Source organism: Strix uralensis, chromosome 17, assembly GCF_047716275.1.
Source record: "Strix uralensis isolate ZFMK-TIS-50842 chromosome 17, bStrUra1, whole genome shotgun sequence".
Taxonomy (NCBI): Eukaryota; Metazoa; Chordata; class Aves; order Strigiformes; family Strigidae; genus Strix; species Strix uralensis.
In genome coordinates, this window is record NC_133988.1 from 15206009 (window position 1) to 15225924 (window position 19916).

At 42.2% G+C, this 19916-nt stretch overlaps 1 protein-coding gene across 3 annotated transcripts in view; it reads left to right on the forward strand.

The window, feature by feature from the left end:
- Nucleotides 1-19916, forward strand: part of MLXIP (MLX interacting protein) — a 53904-nt gene that overhangs the window by 21733 nt on the left and 12255 nt on the right. For 2 of the 3 annotated variants that reach the window (XR_012631265.1, XM_074886845.1), the window contains exons 2-12: nt 6213-6319; nt 6675-6760; nt 8073-8162; nt 8444-8485; nt 9784-9955; nt 10906-10995; nt 11865-11956; nt 12110-12773; nt 16968-17089; nt 17808-17994; nt 18801-18925. Coding sequence is in view for 2 of the 3 variants with exons in the window: in XM_074886845.1 (XP_074742946.1) it covers nt 6213-6319; nt 6675-6760; nt 8073-8162; nt 8444-8485; nt 9784-9955; nt 10906-10995; nt 11865-11956; nt 12110-12773; nt 16968-17089; nt 17808-17994; nt 18801-18925 (1777 nt within the window). In the remaining variant the exon portion in view is untranslated. The remainder of the gene's footprint in view (nt 1-6212; nt 6320-6674; nt 6761-8072; nt 8163-8443; nt 8486-9783; nt 9956-10905; nt 10996-11864; nt 11957-12109; nt 12774-16967; nt 17090-17807; nt 17995-18800; nt 18926-19916) is intronic. The other variant, XM_074886846.1, reaches the window with a different exon arrangement.

A 19916-nucleotide genomic window follows, 5' to 3' on the forward strand; every position in this document is an offset into this window, starting at 1 on the left:
GCCGTGGGTATATATTTGAGTCTCACTGTTTCCTTATTTTTAAGCAAGAGATCGTGCATTTCTTTCCTCACAATGTTGAAGGTTAAGCTTTTAGAACAATGTAGCAATATTATGTTTAGGTCAAGAAAGATGTTCTTTGTATATGTTAAAACTAAAGGTGTCCCTAATCAAAAGAACAAGTAGATAGCTGCCTTTGAGCAAGGACATCCAGGAGCCATAAGACCTTGAAGAGGATACATTGCCAAACTTGGCAAGCAAACTCAAGGTCTTTGTATCCTTAGCTGAACTACTCTTATTATAATACTAAAAATCATGCCTATAGGTCCAGAAGACCCTTGCTCAGATGAAGACACCCTTCCCCTGAGCACATGTAGTAGAAGTAGTATGGTGTGAGCAGTATTATAATTATATGTAAATTACTAACCAATCATCGTAGAGAGGACGGACTTGGAAAATTGCAAACTCTGCAAGTTTTGTGTATAAATATAGCGCAAAAAGTCCCGCTGGTTGCTTGATTTGTGGGAAACCACTGAACACCTGGGCTTGCGCAACCCTAAAATAAATAAGCAATGTCTCTCCTGAGAGTGTGGTTATTGACCTATTGCACACCGGGTGATGAATCCGCTTTTTGGACAACAACATGGTATTTTGAAGACCTCTTATTTTGTGGAGCATTTAGTTCACTACAGTCGCAAGATAGCTTGCCAGCTGAAATTCCTTGCTCAGCATCACTTACATGTCATGGTGTGGAGAATTAACTTAATTTTTTTCTGAATGGGGCAGGGGATTTTTTGGACTGGTATTTACAGCGAAGTCTTCCCTATGTCTTCTATTAGAAAAGAATTTGAAACGTAATGCTGTGATACTGTTTTGACGGTTTCTGAGGTAGATAAAAAAATGGGGAATTGCAAGCTGAATCGGAAACAGCTTAATAAAGCATTTGAGCTGTATAAAAAAAAAAAAAAAGTAAGTTCTACCGTACTATACTATATACTTTCCATTGAATCAACATGTTTTCAAACCACCTATTAATGGGGGTTATGTAAGCTGACCAGACCAGCCTTCTGAGATTGTCTTGTTTTGGGTGGAATTTATCTTAATATTTAAAACTCTCCTTCTCTGCCCCTTTGGTGCTCTTTGTAGAAATCAGTGTTTCTTAAAATGCTAGTGTTTCTTAATGCTAGTTAGCAATGAAAAAACACCCAGACTACTTCTGGGTTTGCACACAGATATATGTCCATTTCTGTCCAAATCCGGAGTGTGGTTGTGTCACGTGGTTTTATGCTGACCAAAGTCCCTCTTTAAAATCCTCTGATTTAAGGGAGGAGAACAGGGGATTCTTCTGTTGTGAGTCATCTTGTATCAGAGCTTGATCATGCTTCTACTGATGTCAGCAGGAGTTTTTCCGTTGAGTTTATTGATTGAATGGTTTTTCAGTGTTCTAGAGAGCTACTGGTTTAAATTTGAAGTCATTCTAACAGCTGTGAATGGCATCTCACGTGCCTCATACCTGTTAAGGAAAAAGGTCACCCATTTACCTTGTCCCTACTGAGTCAAAAGCATCACTAAAATATCCTCTAAGATCATTCATTAACTGCTCTCCTAGATAGTATTTGTTAGCCATGCACTTAAAATGCTGTTCATTGCTAATCACCACTGGAAGGCAACCCTTTAACATACAGTCTTAAAAAAAAAATCTATGGAGATGAGAATGGAAGAACCCTCCCTAGGTACTGGTTGCCTGTGTGTGTGCCTGAAATGCTTTATTTTGGGTGTTCTAGAAGAAAATGATGAGCTTCTCAGAGGCAAAACTTTGCATAAAAAAAAACATTGCCAAGGTAAAATCTGTTTTGTACCATGTTAGAATCCATAGCTTCTCCCTAATTACGTTTCAGTTGATAGAAGAAAAATTTAAAAATCAAAACGTGTTTAAGGGAATCAGGTCATGCTCTCACAATGGACATCTGTGTCTTGTACTTTGCTGCAAATCTTGTGATATTTGGAAGTTTTTAATTGTTTTTAACACAGCTGCTTTCACTGGAGTATTAAAAATGGAGAGAGTTGTGTTACTCTGACAGATCAGTCCTGTGTTATGTCTGCCTGCTTGGATCTCAGTTGCCTGAGATAGTACCTGAGCTGGGAAGAAGTATGTAAAAACACTTGGGAATGGACTCCAGCCTCTTTTGGCATATCCAGGACTCATAGGTGAAAGCTGCAGATATGGAAGTGGCAGCCTTGACTGTCTGCAGCTTCTCTTCTGAAAACACTGCGACTCCTCCAAAGCACGTCGGGGCCCCTGTGTCCGAGGGGAATTCCAGCTCTGTTGGCTGTTCAGCTGAAGCTTTTTTAGTTGGTTTGCAGTGATCAAATCACTTGAGGACATTTGGTCTCAGGAGGTGGAGATTTGTGCATGGGAGACTGAACTGAGCTGCTGGAATGTATTGCACATTATCCACCAGATGGTTTTCAGCCACTTTGATTTGATCTGTGTTTGATAGTGATGAAGATAGGAAAGTCACATGTTCCTCCAGCATTGCTTACATGAGCCGGTGCATCCCGGGTAGCACGGGCTGTGCTTCTGGCAGCAACGACCCCTGCAGAATGCAACCGAGCACCTAGTTCCCTCGGCGCTCCTCTCCTTGGGCACTGTCCGTGCAGCACCAGCATCCTCTAGGTCATGCCACTTGCTGGTGTGGATGCAGCAGTCCCGGCTTGTACCATGCAGTATTTGGTCCAAGCCTCCCTTGGGACACTCTCCTCCTTCCCTCTTTGGAACCAGCACTCCTGCAGAGTTGCAGCAGCCGTTGTAGAAAGAGCGAGGACCACGTGTGCGCTGCCGTTTGATGCTCGCAGGTACATTGTGACCGTCTGGCTGGTTGCTCTTCATTTCTTGTAGGAGTTGGCGTGGTCTTAGGAGACAGGGAGCTGGCAGGAGCAGCAGCCAGTGGGTCTCTCAATTTGATTTTTTTCTGTTGTTGTTTTGCTGCTTTAAAATCTGAAGATGGGTTTCAGTTAGGCAGCTGCTCTCAGTCACAGTGTTGTTCAAAGTAATTGACTTTCCATTGAGTTTGGAATTTGGAGTAGTGTCTAAATATTGTTGTCAGCTTCATGCTGATTCCTCTTCACTGAGGTTAAAGTCGTTTCACTTATGATCTCAAGATGGACTTGTGCTTTGCTCCCATGGGAACTAAAAATAATAATTATTTTAAGAATAGGTTCTTAATCACTTCCTTCTTTTGATGCACTATTTTTGTTTAGCATTTTGTAAGAATGTAATAGAAAATGTTTTAAACTATTTGTGTTTTAATTCCAGTTTTACTTGGATCTTTGAAGATGCAAGAATTAATTACAATTCCTTTTAGTTATTTTGTAGAAAAGCATTTGTTCTTGTTATTCTGTGTGAAGATTATTAGAGTTTTGTTGCTTTGGCAAACTGTCCAGTCGCACAGAGCTATGAAGAGATGAACATTAAGTTGACAGATTTCTTAGTCAAAGGCATGTGGGCGTTTTGTCAGTGTTGGTGATGCATCAGCATGTTAATCTTCTGTCTCCAAACTTAATGTACATGTGAGAAACAGAAAAAGATGTGCTTTAATCTGGGTTTAGAAGGAATGATAAAACAATGTATGCAATGATTTTGAGACAGAGCTGAATGTGCAGTGAACACTGTGAAGGTGATGAGATAGTTTGCAGAGATGGGGAAATATTAAACAGGTGGAGATCCACTGTCTGCCCTGACCCACAGCAGCTGGATAACAGTGAGATAAAATACTTAATCTGGAGATTTTCCATAAACTGAAAGAGTCTTGAAAATTAGAAGTGACGTTCTGGGAGATGTATTTCAGAGTGGCATATGGGTGTATTAGCACAAAAAAAAAGCCAGAAAGGCTTTCCTAGACTTCAGTGAGCATAGAAAGTTTGGCTGTACTGAGTGTCTTAGAGCCCAGCTACAGAGAATAAAACAAGTACATTAATAATAATTTTTCCTATTCCTTGCTAACAGTTGACATGGTTTACTATTACTTCCAGTCAGTAAAGTTGCTTGCTCCAGCAAGTCTACTTGCCTTAGAGGGAGCCAATGTTCTATTTTGTGTACCAGATTTTGTTTGTAGTTTTATTTCTTCTCAAGCACCCGAGTCCCAAAGGGCAACAGAGCCTTACAGCATAGCGTAGGGGGCTCAGCGTGTGCCCTGCAGGGGCAGCTGGGCATGGACCGTGGTGAGCACAGGACTCACAAGCTTGTCACTTACCTGCTCTCTTGCTGCTGTGAATTGTCATTTTAGTGGTCTCTACACCTGCTTCCTTGTGTGTACAAAAGCATACAAAAACATAACACTTCTGTTTTGTTTTTTTTTTTTCCCCTCCTCGTCTTCTTTAAAAGTAATTTTTTTACTGTTGGGCAACAGCTCACCTGATGATGATTTAACCTATTGCTGCAACTGGCCTTAAATTGAGTAAAATTGAAAGATCAGAGCTGGCTTTCCTTCACCTGTCACTTGGCTGAGGTCTAGTGTTTGTTCATCTGTTACTGTCGTGGTTGTAGGAATACCTGAGTGGTAACAGCAGTTGTGGTGCTAGCAAGGGAGAAAAGAAATGAAGATCCAAATACTTGAAGAAAATGGTAGTTTAATATCCTACTACTGGCAGCTCTGGCATTCTGTCTTTTGTGTAGACTGTGAGGACGTTTTACTCGTTTATAGTATTAAAAGTTTTATTAGAAGTTTTCTTTAAAAAGATCTGCTATCAGGAGGGTTCCCAGACCGAGTAGGAAACTGGGAACCAGCAGTTCTCCAGCCTCAGGCCTGCCTCTGTATGGCCTTGGGCAGGCCAAGGGAAGTGCCTGGCACTTCTGCAGGATGTACTTCCTCTTCTCACAGTGATTTTAGAGCTTTAAAGGAAGAATAATTCAGCTCTTTGAGTTCATTTGTACTGAATGTGTGATAGCAAATACACAGTGCTCTAGCACAGGCCAGTTCTAATACGTGTCTCTTTAGCGCCACTGCAGTTCATGGTAGAAGTCACTCCGGATTGACCAGGTGCTCAGTGATCTTTTCTGAGAGGGCAAAGTATTGGAGGTGACGTTGCTCGTGTCACTCATTTGTGTACTCGTCACTACAGAAGACCTTAACCTCTTGTTCTGATGCTTGTAATGTTTCAGGATGAACCTGTTGCCTTTGCATGTGTTGGGGTATCGATTGCAGTTTGTATTGCTGTTTGTATTGCTGGTCCACTTCAGTTGTAGCGAGGATGCACAAACAGCATAAGGAGACATAAACTAGGAAGACGTATGGCTAAAACCAAAAAAATGACAGGGAGAACCTGGGATAGGCACAATACCTGTACTTTAATCTGTGGCTTGCAATTTACTACGTTATGAATATTTCCTACTTCCTCTGCTCTGTCAGTATTATGGATTAGTGATTCATAAAGGTGTGTTTTAAGGGCTAGGTAGTTCATGTTTATACAGTGCTTACTGGAGTCCCTGTTGCTCCTTCCTTTCTCCTTCCATCTCCCTCCCAAGACTGTTCATACATAAGCCATTTCTCTTTCCAGCCTTCGCCTTCCTTGGGCAAAAGTTACTATTTCTAACCTCTTTGTGATCCTTTGTGCCCAGCTGTGTTTACTGGCATTGTAGAATTGGTGGGTGATAGTTTTTCTTGGGCCAAAACTGGCATTTCGTTCTTCCTTCCCAGTGTAACCAACCTGAAAAATTGAATGGAACTGTAGAAATGTCACGTAGAACTATAGAAAAGTCAACTTGTGTTGACTTCATCCAGCTCCTCGGCAAAATCCAAGCCAAAACTTTATGTGGCCAAATGTGCAAAAACCTCTAGGCCAGGTTTTGGGCTTAATTTGAGCAATCTTTTTCTCAGTTGATGAAAGCTCATAGGCTGGCATTTGAGAAGGTGGGATACTGGAAAGGAGAAAAGTGTGGGTGAAATGAGTTTCAGTTCTGCTGAAGATACTTGTGAGACCAGTTGTGACAGTTGTTAGCAGGCAGATGAGAATATGAAGGACTCTTGAAAATTGGACTCGTCTCTGGCACCTAGATCAGTAAGCCATGGACAGCGTATGGCAAAAGTCACCGGCCAAGTGTAGCTGCTTGTACTTTTTTGTTGACAGGTTGGCAGTTTTAGGTGGATGCTTTGTCTCGAGAGGAGTTGGAAGAGAAAAACTGAAAGCAGAATGATTTGTTGTCTGTTTTGTTTCAGTGGAAAGCTGGTTTCACCAAAATGGAAAAATTTTAAAGGCTTGAAACTTCAGTGGAGAGATAAAATCCGTCTCAACAACGCCATCTGGAGGGCATGGTATATGCAGTGTAAGTATTGTGCTGGGTTGTGTCACTTGCTGTAAAGTATCTTCTGAGATACACGTGTAAGAAGCAAGAGGATTGAACTTACCGTCTAATGAAAAGCCCAAAAACCTGCTGAAGGCCCAGATGTCTTGGAGGCCGTCATGGCAGTGCCACTGGATCAGTGCTTTCTTCAAGATGTCCACACAGGCTGTACTGAGTGTCCAAGCACAACCTGAGATCTCCCCATTTTCTGTTGGTTATCTGGAAGGAACTCTGACTAGATTGTTTGGGTTTTTTTTCCACATCTTGCTGTTGAAGTGACAGAGCTCTCTGCAGAGCCTGCACATGCTGAGTACTTGCATTTTCATTCTTGTTTCAGACCTGGAGAAGCGCAAGAATCCAGTGTGCCACTTTGTGACTCCACTGGACGGCTCTGTGGATGTCGATGAACATCGTCGGCCAGAGGTACGTAAAACCTGAGGAACCGACTAATGAGCTCTAGAGTTTATAACAAGATTTTCTAGTCCACTAGATGTGAGAGCAGCATAGAAATTCTTTGCTCTGTTGTCTTTATTTAGAAGGAACCATTAATATAAAGCAGATTGAACCCATTTTTGTAAGTTAATCACATTCAGATGATCAAGGTGCAACTGGAAGGATATTTATTATCTGTGTAACTTATGTCTATGTTCTGGTTTAGTGAAACATAAGTCATAGAAGTACAATTTGAATAGTTAAGATTTTGACAGCCACTGCTCTTTTCTGGCTGAAGATTGCTGAAGTCAGTGGGAAATCAGAGTGATGATGTTTTCAGGATTGAATCTAAGTGACCCTGTGAGAGTTTCTCTATTTTATATAATTGATGAGGTGTGGTTTCAAGACAACAAGCAATTTCTTTTTCTCTGTCAAGGTAACTTCACAAAAAGAGCGAATATGAGTTTGCGTACTTTCATTTTTGTGCTCTTGTAAACATAAATGAAAACTAACGTCTGCCCTCTGGCTCCTTGCAGAAAACCAGTGAGGCCCTTGATGTGGCAATATGTGACTCTCTCTATACTGCATAACTCTAGAATAATTTATAACTCAAAGGAATTCCAGATGAGTTTGTGGAACTGTCTCAGGTTTTTGCAAGAACAGTGTTGATGTTTGTGTTGAAAGATGACCCTCAAACACAAGAAAGTTGTGTTAAGGCTCTCATTAGCCTGCTGTCCCCAACTTATACACTGCTATCTGTGATACGTTAAAGACCCACATTGTTCTGATACTTTTGTTGCAATTAGTATGTGGCCTGCAAGGTCATGCTTCTCCCTGAGCTGGACATCAGGTTTCCATTGCTTTGCGTCATTCTTAACAGCTTTTGTGTACGTGTGTGCATGTTCGTGTAACCTTGTGAAATTCTCTTTGCCTGTTTTCTGCAGAACAGGGTGTTGTATGCTTTATACATTACATTTTTGTAAATTCCTTTTAAAGTTTGTTGTTTTTTTTTTTTTTCCATTTCTTCACTATTGGTTATGGTTGAGCTGATGTGAAAGATGCTGACAGTGCAGTCAGACATCATCTCTTGTTTGTTTATTGTGGGAAAGATGAAGTTAGTACTGTCAGATTTGCTCTGTGATAGCTGAACTCTGGGACTGTGGGCTGCTGATACATGAGCTCAAACAGAATTAGCATGCTTTCTTTTGCATTTTTTATGCCTGAATATTTGCTTGGAAATTTATTTGAACATTCAGCCATTATGTGATTCTGTGTAATTCATGGTATGTGTTTGTGTTTTCAGGCCATTGCAACAGAAGGGAAATACTGGAAACGAAGAATTGAAATAGTCATCAGGGAATACCACAAGTGGAGAACATACTTCAAGAAAAGGGTCTGTTGGTTTACACGGTGAAAGTAGCTTACTTGAACTTGATCAGTATGTTGTTGCTTCTTGAGTTTTGATGTCACTTTTGGTAGCATGGAAGAATACTTGAAACAGATGATAAGCTAGTACGGGCATACTCATCTGATTAGTCCCACTTCACTAAAAATTATTGTGCAGGGACTCATTGTGCATGATTGGGTCTTTAAAAGTTTTGCAAAATCCGGTCTTCTACTGGCATATACAGGACATATTCTGACTTTAACATCTGTTTTGTTCTCCTTTTGCAGTTGCAGAAACATAAAGATGAAGATCTTTCAAGTTTGGTCAGGGTAGGTAATACCAGTGATAAGTGGCAGCATTTATGCTTGTAGAAGCTGCAATACGTAACAAAGCTGTAACATGCAGTAGCTTGCATTGATTAAAATCTGAAGATAAGCATCTTGCTTAAGCCTTAATTAAGGTTAGACACCTTAATGTTTCTGCGCCTTAGAGAGCAATGGAAGATTTGTAGCTTAAATTGGGTGGAGGAGAGGTTGAATGTAAAGTGCTGTGACAAAAGACATGAGAATCAGTATTGGGTGCCCAGAAAGATCAATCTCTTTGAGGGCTGACACATTGTTTCATCTTATTACTGAGTCGTAGCTGGCACTACTGCCTTGCTTGTGGAACTGGATCTGTGAAGATGTGTGTTCTACATGTTGCAGATCTTCCTGCTGCCCACAACATGGGCAAATAATGGGCCAGCATCCTAAAAAAGGCAAAATGTTTAAAGGAACAATGGCATCACCGTTTAGTATGCCCCCTAAAGCCATCAAACCTACTTTGGGCATATAAACTGATGATCAGAAGCACTGTTCTGGATTTTTTTTTTTTTTTTTTTTTTTTTGGAGCTAAGCATAAGTCTGGATCTGTTCCAGTTTCACAAAACTCTCAGCTGTTTTGGCCATGAGCTCCAATGCACCATCATGGTATGTTGGTGTAGTTACAGCTGCGTGTTGGCTCAGCCACAAGAACCTGACTATGTAGGCTTCTAGTCCACAGCAAATGCAAGACAATGCAATTTGGCTTAGCCTGTAGTGAAGGACAGGTAGGCCAAGTCACATTATGTTGTATTTTTCTTGGGCTAAAAGTGCCCACAAGAATATCAGCATACCTTGTGCAAAGTCAGATTACAATTACACTTAAGTATGTTTCAGAGATTCAGATACACTTCAAGATAGGAGTTGTTTGCTTTGAGTTTTTGTTGTGCATGTTATTTTTAAATCTTTATTCAAACCAAGGGATCGTTAAACTGTAGGTGCAGAAATATACGTAAAATCAATGAAACTAGAAAGTGTTGATGAAGCTATTTTGCCTTATGTGCTTCTAGTCAATACCTGGGGTTTTTTAGGCAAAAAACATTCCCAGTGTCTTGCTATTCCACTGAAGTTTTCTGTTGTTGCTCAAATCAGTGAGCTGAAGTTGTTTGTGTATTAGAAGTACCACTGATCTGTTTCAGTCTGTTTGCATGGCTCCTAAAGGAGAGTTTCTTTCTCTAAAAATGTGAAAAATTAAGGCTGTTTTTAAATATCTGCACCAGATGACTTTAGCATTGTCTAGGCAGCCTGACTTTTCTTTCCTTTGGCAGGATGAGGATGTGGTTCTCTGGCAAAAAAGAAGGTATGGCAGAGAAACCCCTGTCCCTATGGAGGAAGGCAGCCTCTTGGATGCAGATATGCTTATGTCTGAGTTCACCGATACGCTGTTCTCCACACTGTCTTCACATCAACTGGTTTCCTGGCCAAATTCCAGGGACATAGGTATTTGTTGGTGTTGCAGTGGGAACCTCTAGAAGCGTGGTTTGTTGCTTTGCTTCTAGTCTTGCATAAGAAATTTATCTTACTTTGCTGATACAGATAAAAATACGTCAGGCAGTGTAGCTGTCTTATGCTTTATAGGTTACGGAATCCCAGTTATTCATCCAAATTTAATTTCTGTTCTTAACTTCTTACGTGCTGCTCCTAGCATTGTCCTCTAACGTTGCTCTGAATAAATCTGTAATGAGCAGTGTTTACCTTTATCAGTGGTGAAGGCATTGTTATTTATCTCAAAGATATATGTGTGTGTGTGTATTTTTAAGGGAGTGTCTATGTATTTTTCTTTGGATGTGTCCCTTAGGACAAGTGCAAGTCACATCTGTAAAAACAATCCCAAGAGCTATACAGTTTTGTCAAATGCTCTCTAACTGAAAGCTGTGTCTAATGGGACAGCAGATGTCTGCTGGGCATCATCCTTGCTGCATGGATGTCTAAGGTGTCTGAGCAACTCCAGAGCAACTGTGGTTTACATGAAGTGTACTTGAGGCAAAATAAAATGGACGATGGTTTATTTTAAAATATTGCGCTATGAGCTGTGGTGGTTCAGGTTGTGCTTCCCAGCAAGTTTATGGGTTGTGCAGCAGGGGCAGGACAGGGAGCAGGAGGCATCTAAGCTTGGCAATCCCCAGTTGTTAGTTAGACCCTTCAGGTTTCACCTCTTCCATATTACTAGTTACAAGTTTCATTCCCCAATGGTTTTGATTTCAGAACTGTGCTACAGTTCTGAAGAAAAGCAGATGCTCAGTGCATTTCAGCAGGAGTTTTTCTGTAAACATCCTGGCCAAGCCTGGCTGTAGAGTGTGTGTTGGAGTTCTAGCCAAATTCTGTATTCCTACTGCTGTTACTGTGTGAGTGATATGAAGCTAATCTAATCTGTCTCCTGAATTTTGCAGCACACTTAGGAAATGCTGACATGATTCAACCAGGGCTTATTCCTCTCCAGCCAAATTTTGATTTTATGGATACTTTTGAGCCTTTTCAGGGTAAGAATCATATATATAGTCAATTAATTTATTTAAAATTGCAGTGATTTATGAACTAGTTTTTAAAAGATGGTTAAACGTTGTAGATATCTGTTCTCTTTAGAAGGCAGGAGATTTGAGTGAAAGAAGAAGAACACTTGATATACGTTTTCATTGTTCATTATTTCAAGCAGATGCATATGTGGGTAGACTCCCTTGTTACTGTGACCCCAGTCCTTTACTTACCTGGGTTTAGGTAACTTCAGGACTTAAGGATTGTTTATTCCAAGGTTTGAACCTGGTTGTTAATTTGCCTTTCAAAAGAATAGCATTTAGACCTTAAGTCACTGAGTAATTAAAGATAGAACATCAGACCTGGACAGAAGAACTCACAGAATCGGTTTTCCTATTTAACACTTCTTAGGGATGAAGTGATTTAACACTTTGTTTGTCTTGGAACATTTTTTGGTACTCTCAAGAATTACATATGGCGTTAAACTACTACTGACGGATCTTCATGGAAGTCAAAAGTCACATCTGTTTGCTGGGCCTGCATGCAGTCTGCATCAGATAATCGAATTTTTTGGGACTGCACTGGGAATCAGCTCTTGGCTATCTGCCTGTAGGTGAACCTTAAAATCCCCATCTGTGGACTGATTTTTGTATTGTCTTCAGCTTGCATGAAAGCTGAAGATGTCTGCCCTGAAGAGATCAGTTCCTCTGGAAGACAATAATTCATTGCTCAGTCAGCAGCAGTTGTATGAAGCAAAAATCTCATAGTTTCATTATTTGCTAAATAATACTGATATTCCTGTGAATTTTAGTATCTAGCAATGCTGTACCTTGAGTATGAAAAGCAGAAAATTGATAGATGACTTTTCATATTTCAGATTTATTCACACCCAGTCGTTCCAGTAATTATTTCCTTTCTGTGTCTGCTGTCAGCTCAGCTACTACAGACAGCAGCAGCCATTCTTCCCAGGTAAGAGAGGTTCTCAGTGTTTAAAACAGCCTCGTCTCAGACACGTATGTGCTGTGAAGACTCTCAGACATGAGCCATGTCCTTCTCAGAAGGGGTTCAGACAGGAGTTTCATGGGTCGTGCCTGAATCTGTGATATTTTTCTTTCCTGTCAGTCTCCTGTCCTGCCGTCGGGTTCATTGCCCAACACACTCCCAGCTGGGAACATCGGTGACGAGCTGATCGCTTCCTCAGTACCCGCTCCTGTCATTCCTGATGTTGACACTGACCAGTGTTCCAGCATTAGAAGTGGGGAATCTTTCATCCAGCCAGCGGACTTCTCTCCTGACTCGCCTCTCAGTGGGCCACAAACTTTTATGCCAGTGTTTCAGACACCCTTGCCACTGCTTCAACCTGCAACACAACAGCACCAGTCCTCGTTGCCTGCAGTGCCTCTGAATTCTAGCTTAAGCTCTCCACCAGCTGCGTTTGCTGCACCAGAAACCCAGAAGTTTGGCCTCTGTGAATCTACAGTTATCACCCACACAGCTTCCGCTACATTGACCCACAACGCCCCTGCCACCACCTTCAGCCAGAGCCAGAACCTTGTCCTGGCGACGCAGCAGCCCGGTGCAGGAGTGCCTTGTAACCTGACTTTCCAGACTACTGTCCTGCAGGGGCAGCCCCGGCCCCAGCTGCAGTCCCAACTGACATTTGCACTCCCCATAGCTGTTCCTCTGGCCAGTGCTGGGACAAGGCCCAAACAGTCACAAAAAATAGTGCCTGCTCCGAAGCCTGAAACAGTGTCCTTATTGTTAAAGAATGCCTTCATCACCCCAGGTGAGAAGCACTGGTGGGGTGATGTTTTTCTTTTCTGAGTGGGACTAGCAGGAGGGAGAGACCTTGTTGCTTTTCTTGGTTTACATAATAAGTAAAAATACAGCTTCCTGAGGGTGTCCAAGGAACCCCTGAATCTGCTGGTGTGTGGCTACACTGTTCAATGGGATGCTCTGGACTACTGCAAGGATTGGAAGCAGTTTGGTTGTGGGTGTAAAAAGCCAACCTGCCAAAGGGAGTATCTCCTTGTAAAATTTGTGCGGAGCTGTATAGATGCATCAGCACATGGGATGACTATAGAGCTCTGTGCTCCTGCCCCACAGAAACCTGGGGTTTGCTGTTCAGTGCTGTTCTGATTAACTCTGCCCCTCAGAGCATTCAGCCACAGTAGAGTAGGAGCTGGTAGGGAGGTAGTATGGGATGGGGAATGGCAGATCTGTTCCTGTCATTGCCTCATCTGGTTGCCCTGGACAAGTCACTATGCTTGCCTGTGCCTCTGTAGTACCAGGGTGCTGGTGTACATCCTTTGGTAGTGCTTTGGATGTATTCTGACATTCGTTTTGGGTGTGCCTGAAACTCTTTGAGACCAGTGTTCACTAGGGAGCAGCTGTTGAAGTGGACCACAGCACTGGTCCAGATGGAAGCATGGGAGTGTGCCTCTCATCCACCATCAGTGCTCCCTAGCAGGACCAGGGTGATGAGAATCCAGCCTTCCAGTGGAGAAGGACTAAGAACAGGCAGGGGGAGCTGGAGATCTTTGTTCTGAGCAATCTACAGACTCTTGAGATGCTGCAGGAGAATGTGGTTTTCGGTTCAGAGTATGAGTGCCTAACTGATATGCTGGGACCTCCACATTGGGTCTGATTTGGAGCTACTGGTACTGCACAAGGCTAAGAATAGCAAACATGAGCAGAGAGAGTTTTACTTGTGGTGGTTCTTGTGGGAAAGCTCAAGGCTAGAGCAGGACAGGTAGTACACTTCTCCTTGGGATTATTGCGCACTGTTTTTAGACTTGGGCTGGCTGGGGGCCAAGTGACTTCAGCCACCTGAAATGTGCAACAATAATCCAAGAAAAACCTTGCCTGGAGGACTATTGTTAAACAGGCTTTACTAAGGAGTAGGTGTGTCTGCCAGGGCCTGGCATTGTGGTTACCCACCAAGGGGAAAAAAAAAAAAATCACAGTTCAGAAGTAGAACAGAACCAAGGATCTAATTCTAGCATGTCACTGGGAACAATTTGGTCCATGATTAATAGCACTAGGGTGTTAATGGCAGTGTTTCTGTCTGTAGTACATCATAAAGCAAGAGTCTGTGTACCTTCAGCAGTTGAGACATGCATTTCTCACCTAGTAAAGCATTGTAGGCAACTCTGATTTTCGAAAACCTTTGTTCCTAGCTTTCTTAGTGCTTCTTGGGTTGTTCCTCACCCCATATATCACTTTCCCAATACTTCATCGGTTACTTCTGGACCATCACAACAAAGGGCTTTGCTTCTCATCTAGATTTAAAGTGGTTGCTGTTTTTCATTCCTGGCAGTGCCACGTGTTCAGGGATCACAGTGCTCCTAAACTACTGGAACACCAAGCTCAGAGGTCAAATCCAAAGTTTTATGTAGAGGCTGGACCTTTAGTTTTGACAACAGAATAAACATCAGTACCTGTAACTGAGGCATTTATGCCTGTCATTTGTGTTAAGGACAAACAAATAATCTCATGACTATAAACCAAATTGTGTTATAACCTATGTTAGAAAGGGATGTGTAACGTTTATTGCCCTGTGATATAAGGACTCAAAAATCTGCACAGATTATCTCATCACGTGCAAGACTTCACGTGGGAAAGAACTCTGCTATCACCACTTCAGGATAAATGTTCTGATTTTGAGAGGAAAGTCTGCAAAAGATGCGTGTGTAGGATAGAAACATGAAAAATCTAGAGGGGCATCTAAATATGTGCTGATTGTTACAGTTACCCAAATGTGGAAGTCAGAAATACCAAGTTTGTGCAGCAGCATTAATGCAGTGGTAAGAGGAGGGTCTTTAGCTCAATAGAGATGTTATAAATCCAGCTGAACATTAGTGAACAGTGGAAGGGTTGTGATTCCAGCTTTATATGTGGGAATGCTCAGACAAAGAATGAACTGCCTGTATGGGAGTGACAGTGCTCTCTGCCAGATATGCCCACGCAAGGGCCGACACAAAGTTTGTGCAGTCCACAGGCCTTTCCAGTAAAGGCTATACAGAAACTTGAGTTGATTCAAAACACAGTTGTTAGTCACAGGTGACACAGTTGGGGAGAGGACGTTAGATGTACTTCACTGTCTCCCTGTTCTGCTCTGTGTGTCCTTCAGTTTCCTGATGCTAAACTGCAGAGGGGCAAGTTGGCAGTAACTGAGCTATTGTGACAGTTTTCATACATCATGACTTTATTAGTATTGTCGTTTAGCTTAAATAAGTAAGTTTTAAATAGAACGAATCACTCGGTCAATCATTTAGCATTAGAATGCAGGGGTTGCAGCATAATGTTGTGTGATTTGGTATACTGTTTGTTTAGCATTACTTGCTTAGCATGAGTAGCTAGATTTGCTGAAACCTTAGGCCACAAGCTGTGAACTTTCACCTAGGTATGCTGAACGTTTACCTAGTTAAGCAAAAGAGGGCCTCCAGAGCCAGCACAAACCAGAAGATAAGGAGGCTACAACCATCAGCAGAAGCTGCAAGTTGACAAGATAAGAACAGTTAACGGCCTGCCTGGAGACAGAGAAGGAATCCCGTAAGGTGTTAAAAATATCCCAGACCAGAAATCACCACTGGGCTGAAAGGCGCGTGACAAGCACGTGAGGGGCGGGTGCATAAATTGGAAGGGTATAATTGCCCAGGGATTTCTTTGTTCAGGGTCCCTTTTTGGAGGCACCCAGGTTGAGCTGTTCCTATTGTTGTACCACTCAAATTATTTTTTTTTTAATGGAATCTGGCATCTGAGACTCTGCTGTGGGGAAACCTAGTGTCCAAACTGTGGAGATAGTACTGTCCGAACGAGTGTGTGTGTGTGTCCAGGAGTCAGCTGGGGTGCCCGTCGGTTCACTGGAACCTCCCTCTGCGAAGGGACTTGGGTCCTGGCAGTGAAGTCTCGGGTGGTGTGAACGTGACTCCCTGGGTCTGAACTAAACGCTGGACGGTGCGAATTACCTTAAAAGTACAAAGGAGAGCTGAAGCCAATACAGGCTAGAATGAAACGGAGTAAGTTTGGTTTAGTTTTCTCAAAAAGCGTACAAAGCTGTGTCTTTGCATGATTCTTCCCTTAGTAACAAGATAGAATGGTTAGTCATGTTCTCTCTAAAGTCTGGGCGAGAACAACGTCAGCATTAATGCCTGTTAATGTTAATAACTGTACACTGGCATTGGTTAAATTGAGATCTTAACAGATTTATGTTAGACTCAAATACTATAGTGGTGAAAAAACTTCAGAGTAAGTATCCTGATTCCTGTCATGGGGGCAAGCCTCCTGTACAGATTTTTTTTTTTGAGAATTTTTTGTAACTTTCTCTTTGGAGACAATTGCTGCTATTCACAATTATCTCTAGCTATCTAATGCTGCAGAACTCCTGGATCTTTAGCCTATTTTCTGGAATTTTGGTGCTGATTCCCAGTCATGTTTTGTTGTCTTGTGCTTTGTGTGTCACGTGAAGCAGCTGTAAAACCACATACTGAAAGAAGCTAGTTGAGTGAAGTGAGGAAGAGAATTTAATATGTATTTATACAAGGAAGCACAAAGTATTGAATGTGCATCCTTCAGTTGGTTTCTGTCATTGACCCATTCTGGGTCAGCAGAGCAAGCCTGAGATCCAAGAACTATGGATGTGAGGGGAGAGGTGAAGATGATCCTCGTTCTGTGAAACCCAGCTCTGATAGAATGAAGACACTTTGCACCTCCCTGATTTACTGATTTACCTCTGTAAATTTGCCTTGAAACAGTGATGCTAGAAGCCTCAGAAATAACTGTTGTGTTAGAGTCCTTTGTACTGGATTAATGGGATTGAGATTATCAGAATACTGGTGGCACTTTGTATTGCAATGAAATAGTACCAAATAGGTGCCCATTAATCCATTCCCCTGTTCAATGTCAAGTTATTTCATACAAAATAATCTCCATCTTTTTTTTGTCTCATTAACTATTCTAACTTAATTGTGTTCTTCAGCTGCCTTTCAGGGACAGTCCAGAGCTGTGATTGTAACTCCAGCACCTTTAAAAAGAGAGGGGATTTTGACGCCAGCCACGTCTCAGTCTAATGTTGCAATTGCACCAGCTGGAATTGTCAGAGTAAGAAGAAGAAAAAAATATATATATTTGTTTTCTAGGCCTGTTATTTGCAAGTAATTAGAGCCGTAATGTGCTCAGGAGGGTAACTAGTCCTCTAAATCTCACCTGTTACCCAGCATATGCGTTTGTGCATTCAGCATTATGTTTGCTTATTTTTAATCTAACTGCTTTATGGGCCTGGAAGCACTATCTGGTCTTCACAGACTTGGTCTCGTACAACAGCAAGATTACAGAGAGTATACACAGTACTATGAATGGGGATGGTTTGTGCTTCTTAATTGTGCAGAAGCTAGAAGGAACCCAGTATGCTCACCTTTCCGTTTACATACTGGAAAGCATGCACTGAGTATACGAGTGGGTTTCCCAATATGTTGTATGCAGGAAGATGGAAATAGATTTTAGTATATTATGCTGTTGATGTGTTGTAATAATGCTTTAAGTTATGAAGGGATACTGGTCTCCTGCCAGAAGTCTGACTTCAGTGCCTGCCAATTCCTTATATATTAGCCCATGTTTCATGTCGTCAGATTGTTAATCATGTATTAATTTGCTACTTTTAGTGAAAGGCAAGGTAACAAATCTCTCTCTCTCTCTCTTTCTTTCTCTCTCTCTCTTCCCCCCCACCTTCTCTCTCCCCTTCTCTCCCTCTGCCCCCATTCCCCCCTTCCTGCTCTCTTTCTCTCTGTTTTTCTCTGTGCTATTTCTATGCTGTTCCCAGGCTCCCGGGGTGACGGAGTTCCGTAGTAACATTCTGGTTGGTCCAGCACAGCGAGCACCAAGTAGTCAACAAACCCAGTCCACAGTCTCACATCTCTTCTCTCCTAGTGTAGTCCAGGATGTGTTGGTGAAAGGAGAGCAGATCCCTTCCCACAGTAGCAGTTCACAAGTTCCCTCACCTACACCTAGTAAGTTAGAAAGCTGTAAGCATTCTCTCTCCCCTACACATGTAAGTGTGTTTCCGTCAGTTAGGCAGGGTGTAAATGGGCCTTGAGGCTCCCTGGATAATTTTTGAAGGAAAAGCTTTTTAGGCCCTTCTATCCTGCTGCTTCATTTGCATCCAGTTGTTTGCAATTTTTGTCTTAAACTATTGTGCAGCGTTCCCACAAACTGCAGTTTTGTGTTTCCTTTAAGTGTCTCCTTTCTAAAAGGATGTACTGTCATAGTCGCCAAGAAATTAAACCTGTTTGAAAAGCATCTGTGTAGAAAGTGCTGAATAGGTTTGTTGTTTGTAACTATAATTTTGATTGGAGGATCTCGGACACAATCCTTGTTAACAGTAGGTAAGTGCAAAGACTACTTTTGCATGCGTGTTGATAGAGTGATACCGGGGCCAGTTTTAGAGACATATGCTGGTTCTGCTGGTAAATGGCTTATAAGTGTTACCGTCATGTCCCAGGACATTAGAGCCTCAAATGGAGGAGTCTGACAGGACGATGGAATTGCAGCCTACGCGTTCAACATGCCTTTGCTGAAATGTGTGTGTGTGAAAGGAATATTACATATCACTATTGAGGATGTATTAGCCTTGTGCCATGAAATACTAAGCTTTCCCAGCAATCTTGATATTTTCTAGCATGTGGTTGCTGCATCAATGAGTATAATTTGGTTGCCGACTGCATTTCAGTTCAATTGTGAATAGAAGCTTCTCAGCAGTTACGTTTGCTACAGAAAGTTGTTTGTTAATGTGATTTGTCTTTCTTCCTTTATGAAGGCCGAGACTGTCAGAATTCAGGCCAAGCTTCCCCCTGCACCTCTGAGCAGAGCCCCAGTCCACAGTCTCCCCAGAACAGCAGCTCAGGAAAACCTGCCACTGACCCTAATATGGCTGCACTTAAGGTGTGTGTCCTTTCCTTTGAGGTGCTTTTCTTTGCCTTTGTAGCTACCTTTCCACCCTGATGTCTGAGCATGGACTAGAGAGTAAGTTGTGCTTCAGGAACAGTGGAGTATTTGTGCCTCAGGCTTAGCTTGTGCTGCATCTGTGCTATTCTGTTCAATTTAAAATGTCAGACTTCAATAATCTATTCTGCTCCTCAGGGATGTGTCACCAGAGGGGCCAGGCTTAACTGTACTTCTGCAGGTCCTTATGGTCATGACAGCAGTTCCTGCTGTGGCTCACAGGAGTGTTATGACTGGTCTCAGTTTATTTGGTCAAAGGTTTCAGGCCTAGTTTTCTAAACCATGGCTTTTTGCCATTGTTCTGTTGGGGCTCTTCAGTCTGCAGGGCTCTGGCCATCGCTGGAGGGGGAGTTCTTGACCTGCTGAGTTACTTACATGTCTCCAGTGATGCTGTGCTGCTCCACAGAGAGGCAGCTCCACAGACTCTACAAGTTACAGCTGTAAAACACTTCAAGAATTATTGGGGTAAGAACTTGGCAGTCTAGAGATAGCATCTGAAAGCTGGCTGTACCTCATACACAAGCCGACCTTGTCAGAACACTTTCTGTGATGGTATGAGAAACTTGTCCACAGAAAGCAAGCAATGCAGGGCAATCAGCTGTAACCCTCTCATTCTCTTGTGAAAGGGAGTGTTACTTAACTATTTTGCAAGTGCCAAGCCCTTTTTGGCTTCTCTGTATACCCTATGAGTTGATGTCAGCTTGATTACTCCCAGGGCAGAAAGGTAAGTTTAAGCACTTGCAGCCTGTGATTGCACTCAGTTCTAGTTCTGTTGCAGAGGAGAATTGGAACTGCAAGTTACTCATAAAAGTTTGCAGTTATTTGCTTGGCATAAATGCTCACAATCAGTATTTGCAGCCTGTTCTTGCTGCTAGAGAGCAAGTTAACATAGAAACAAATTATTAGGACTGGCCAGTGGTGGGAAAGTGGC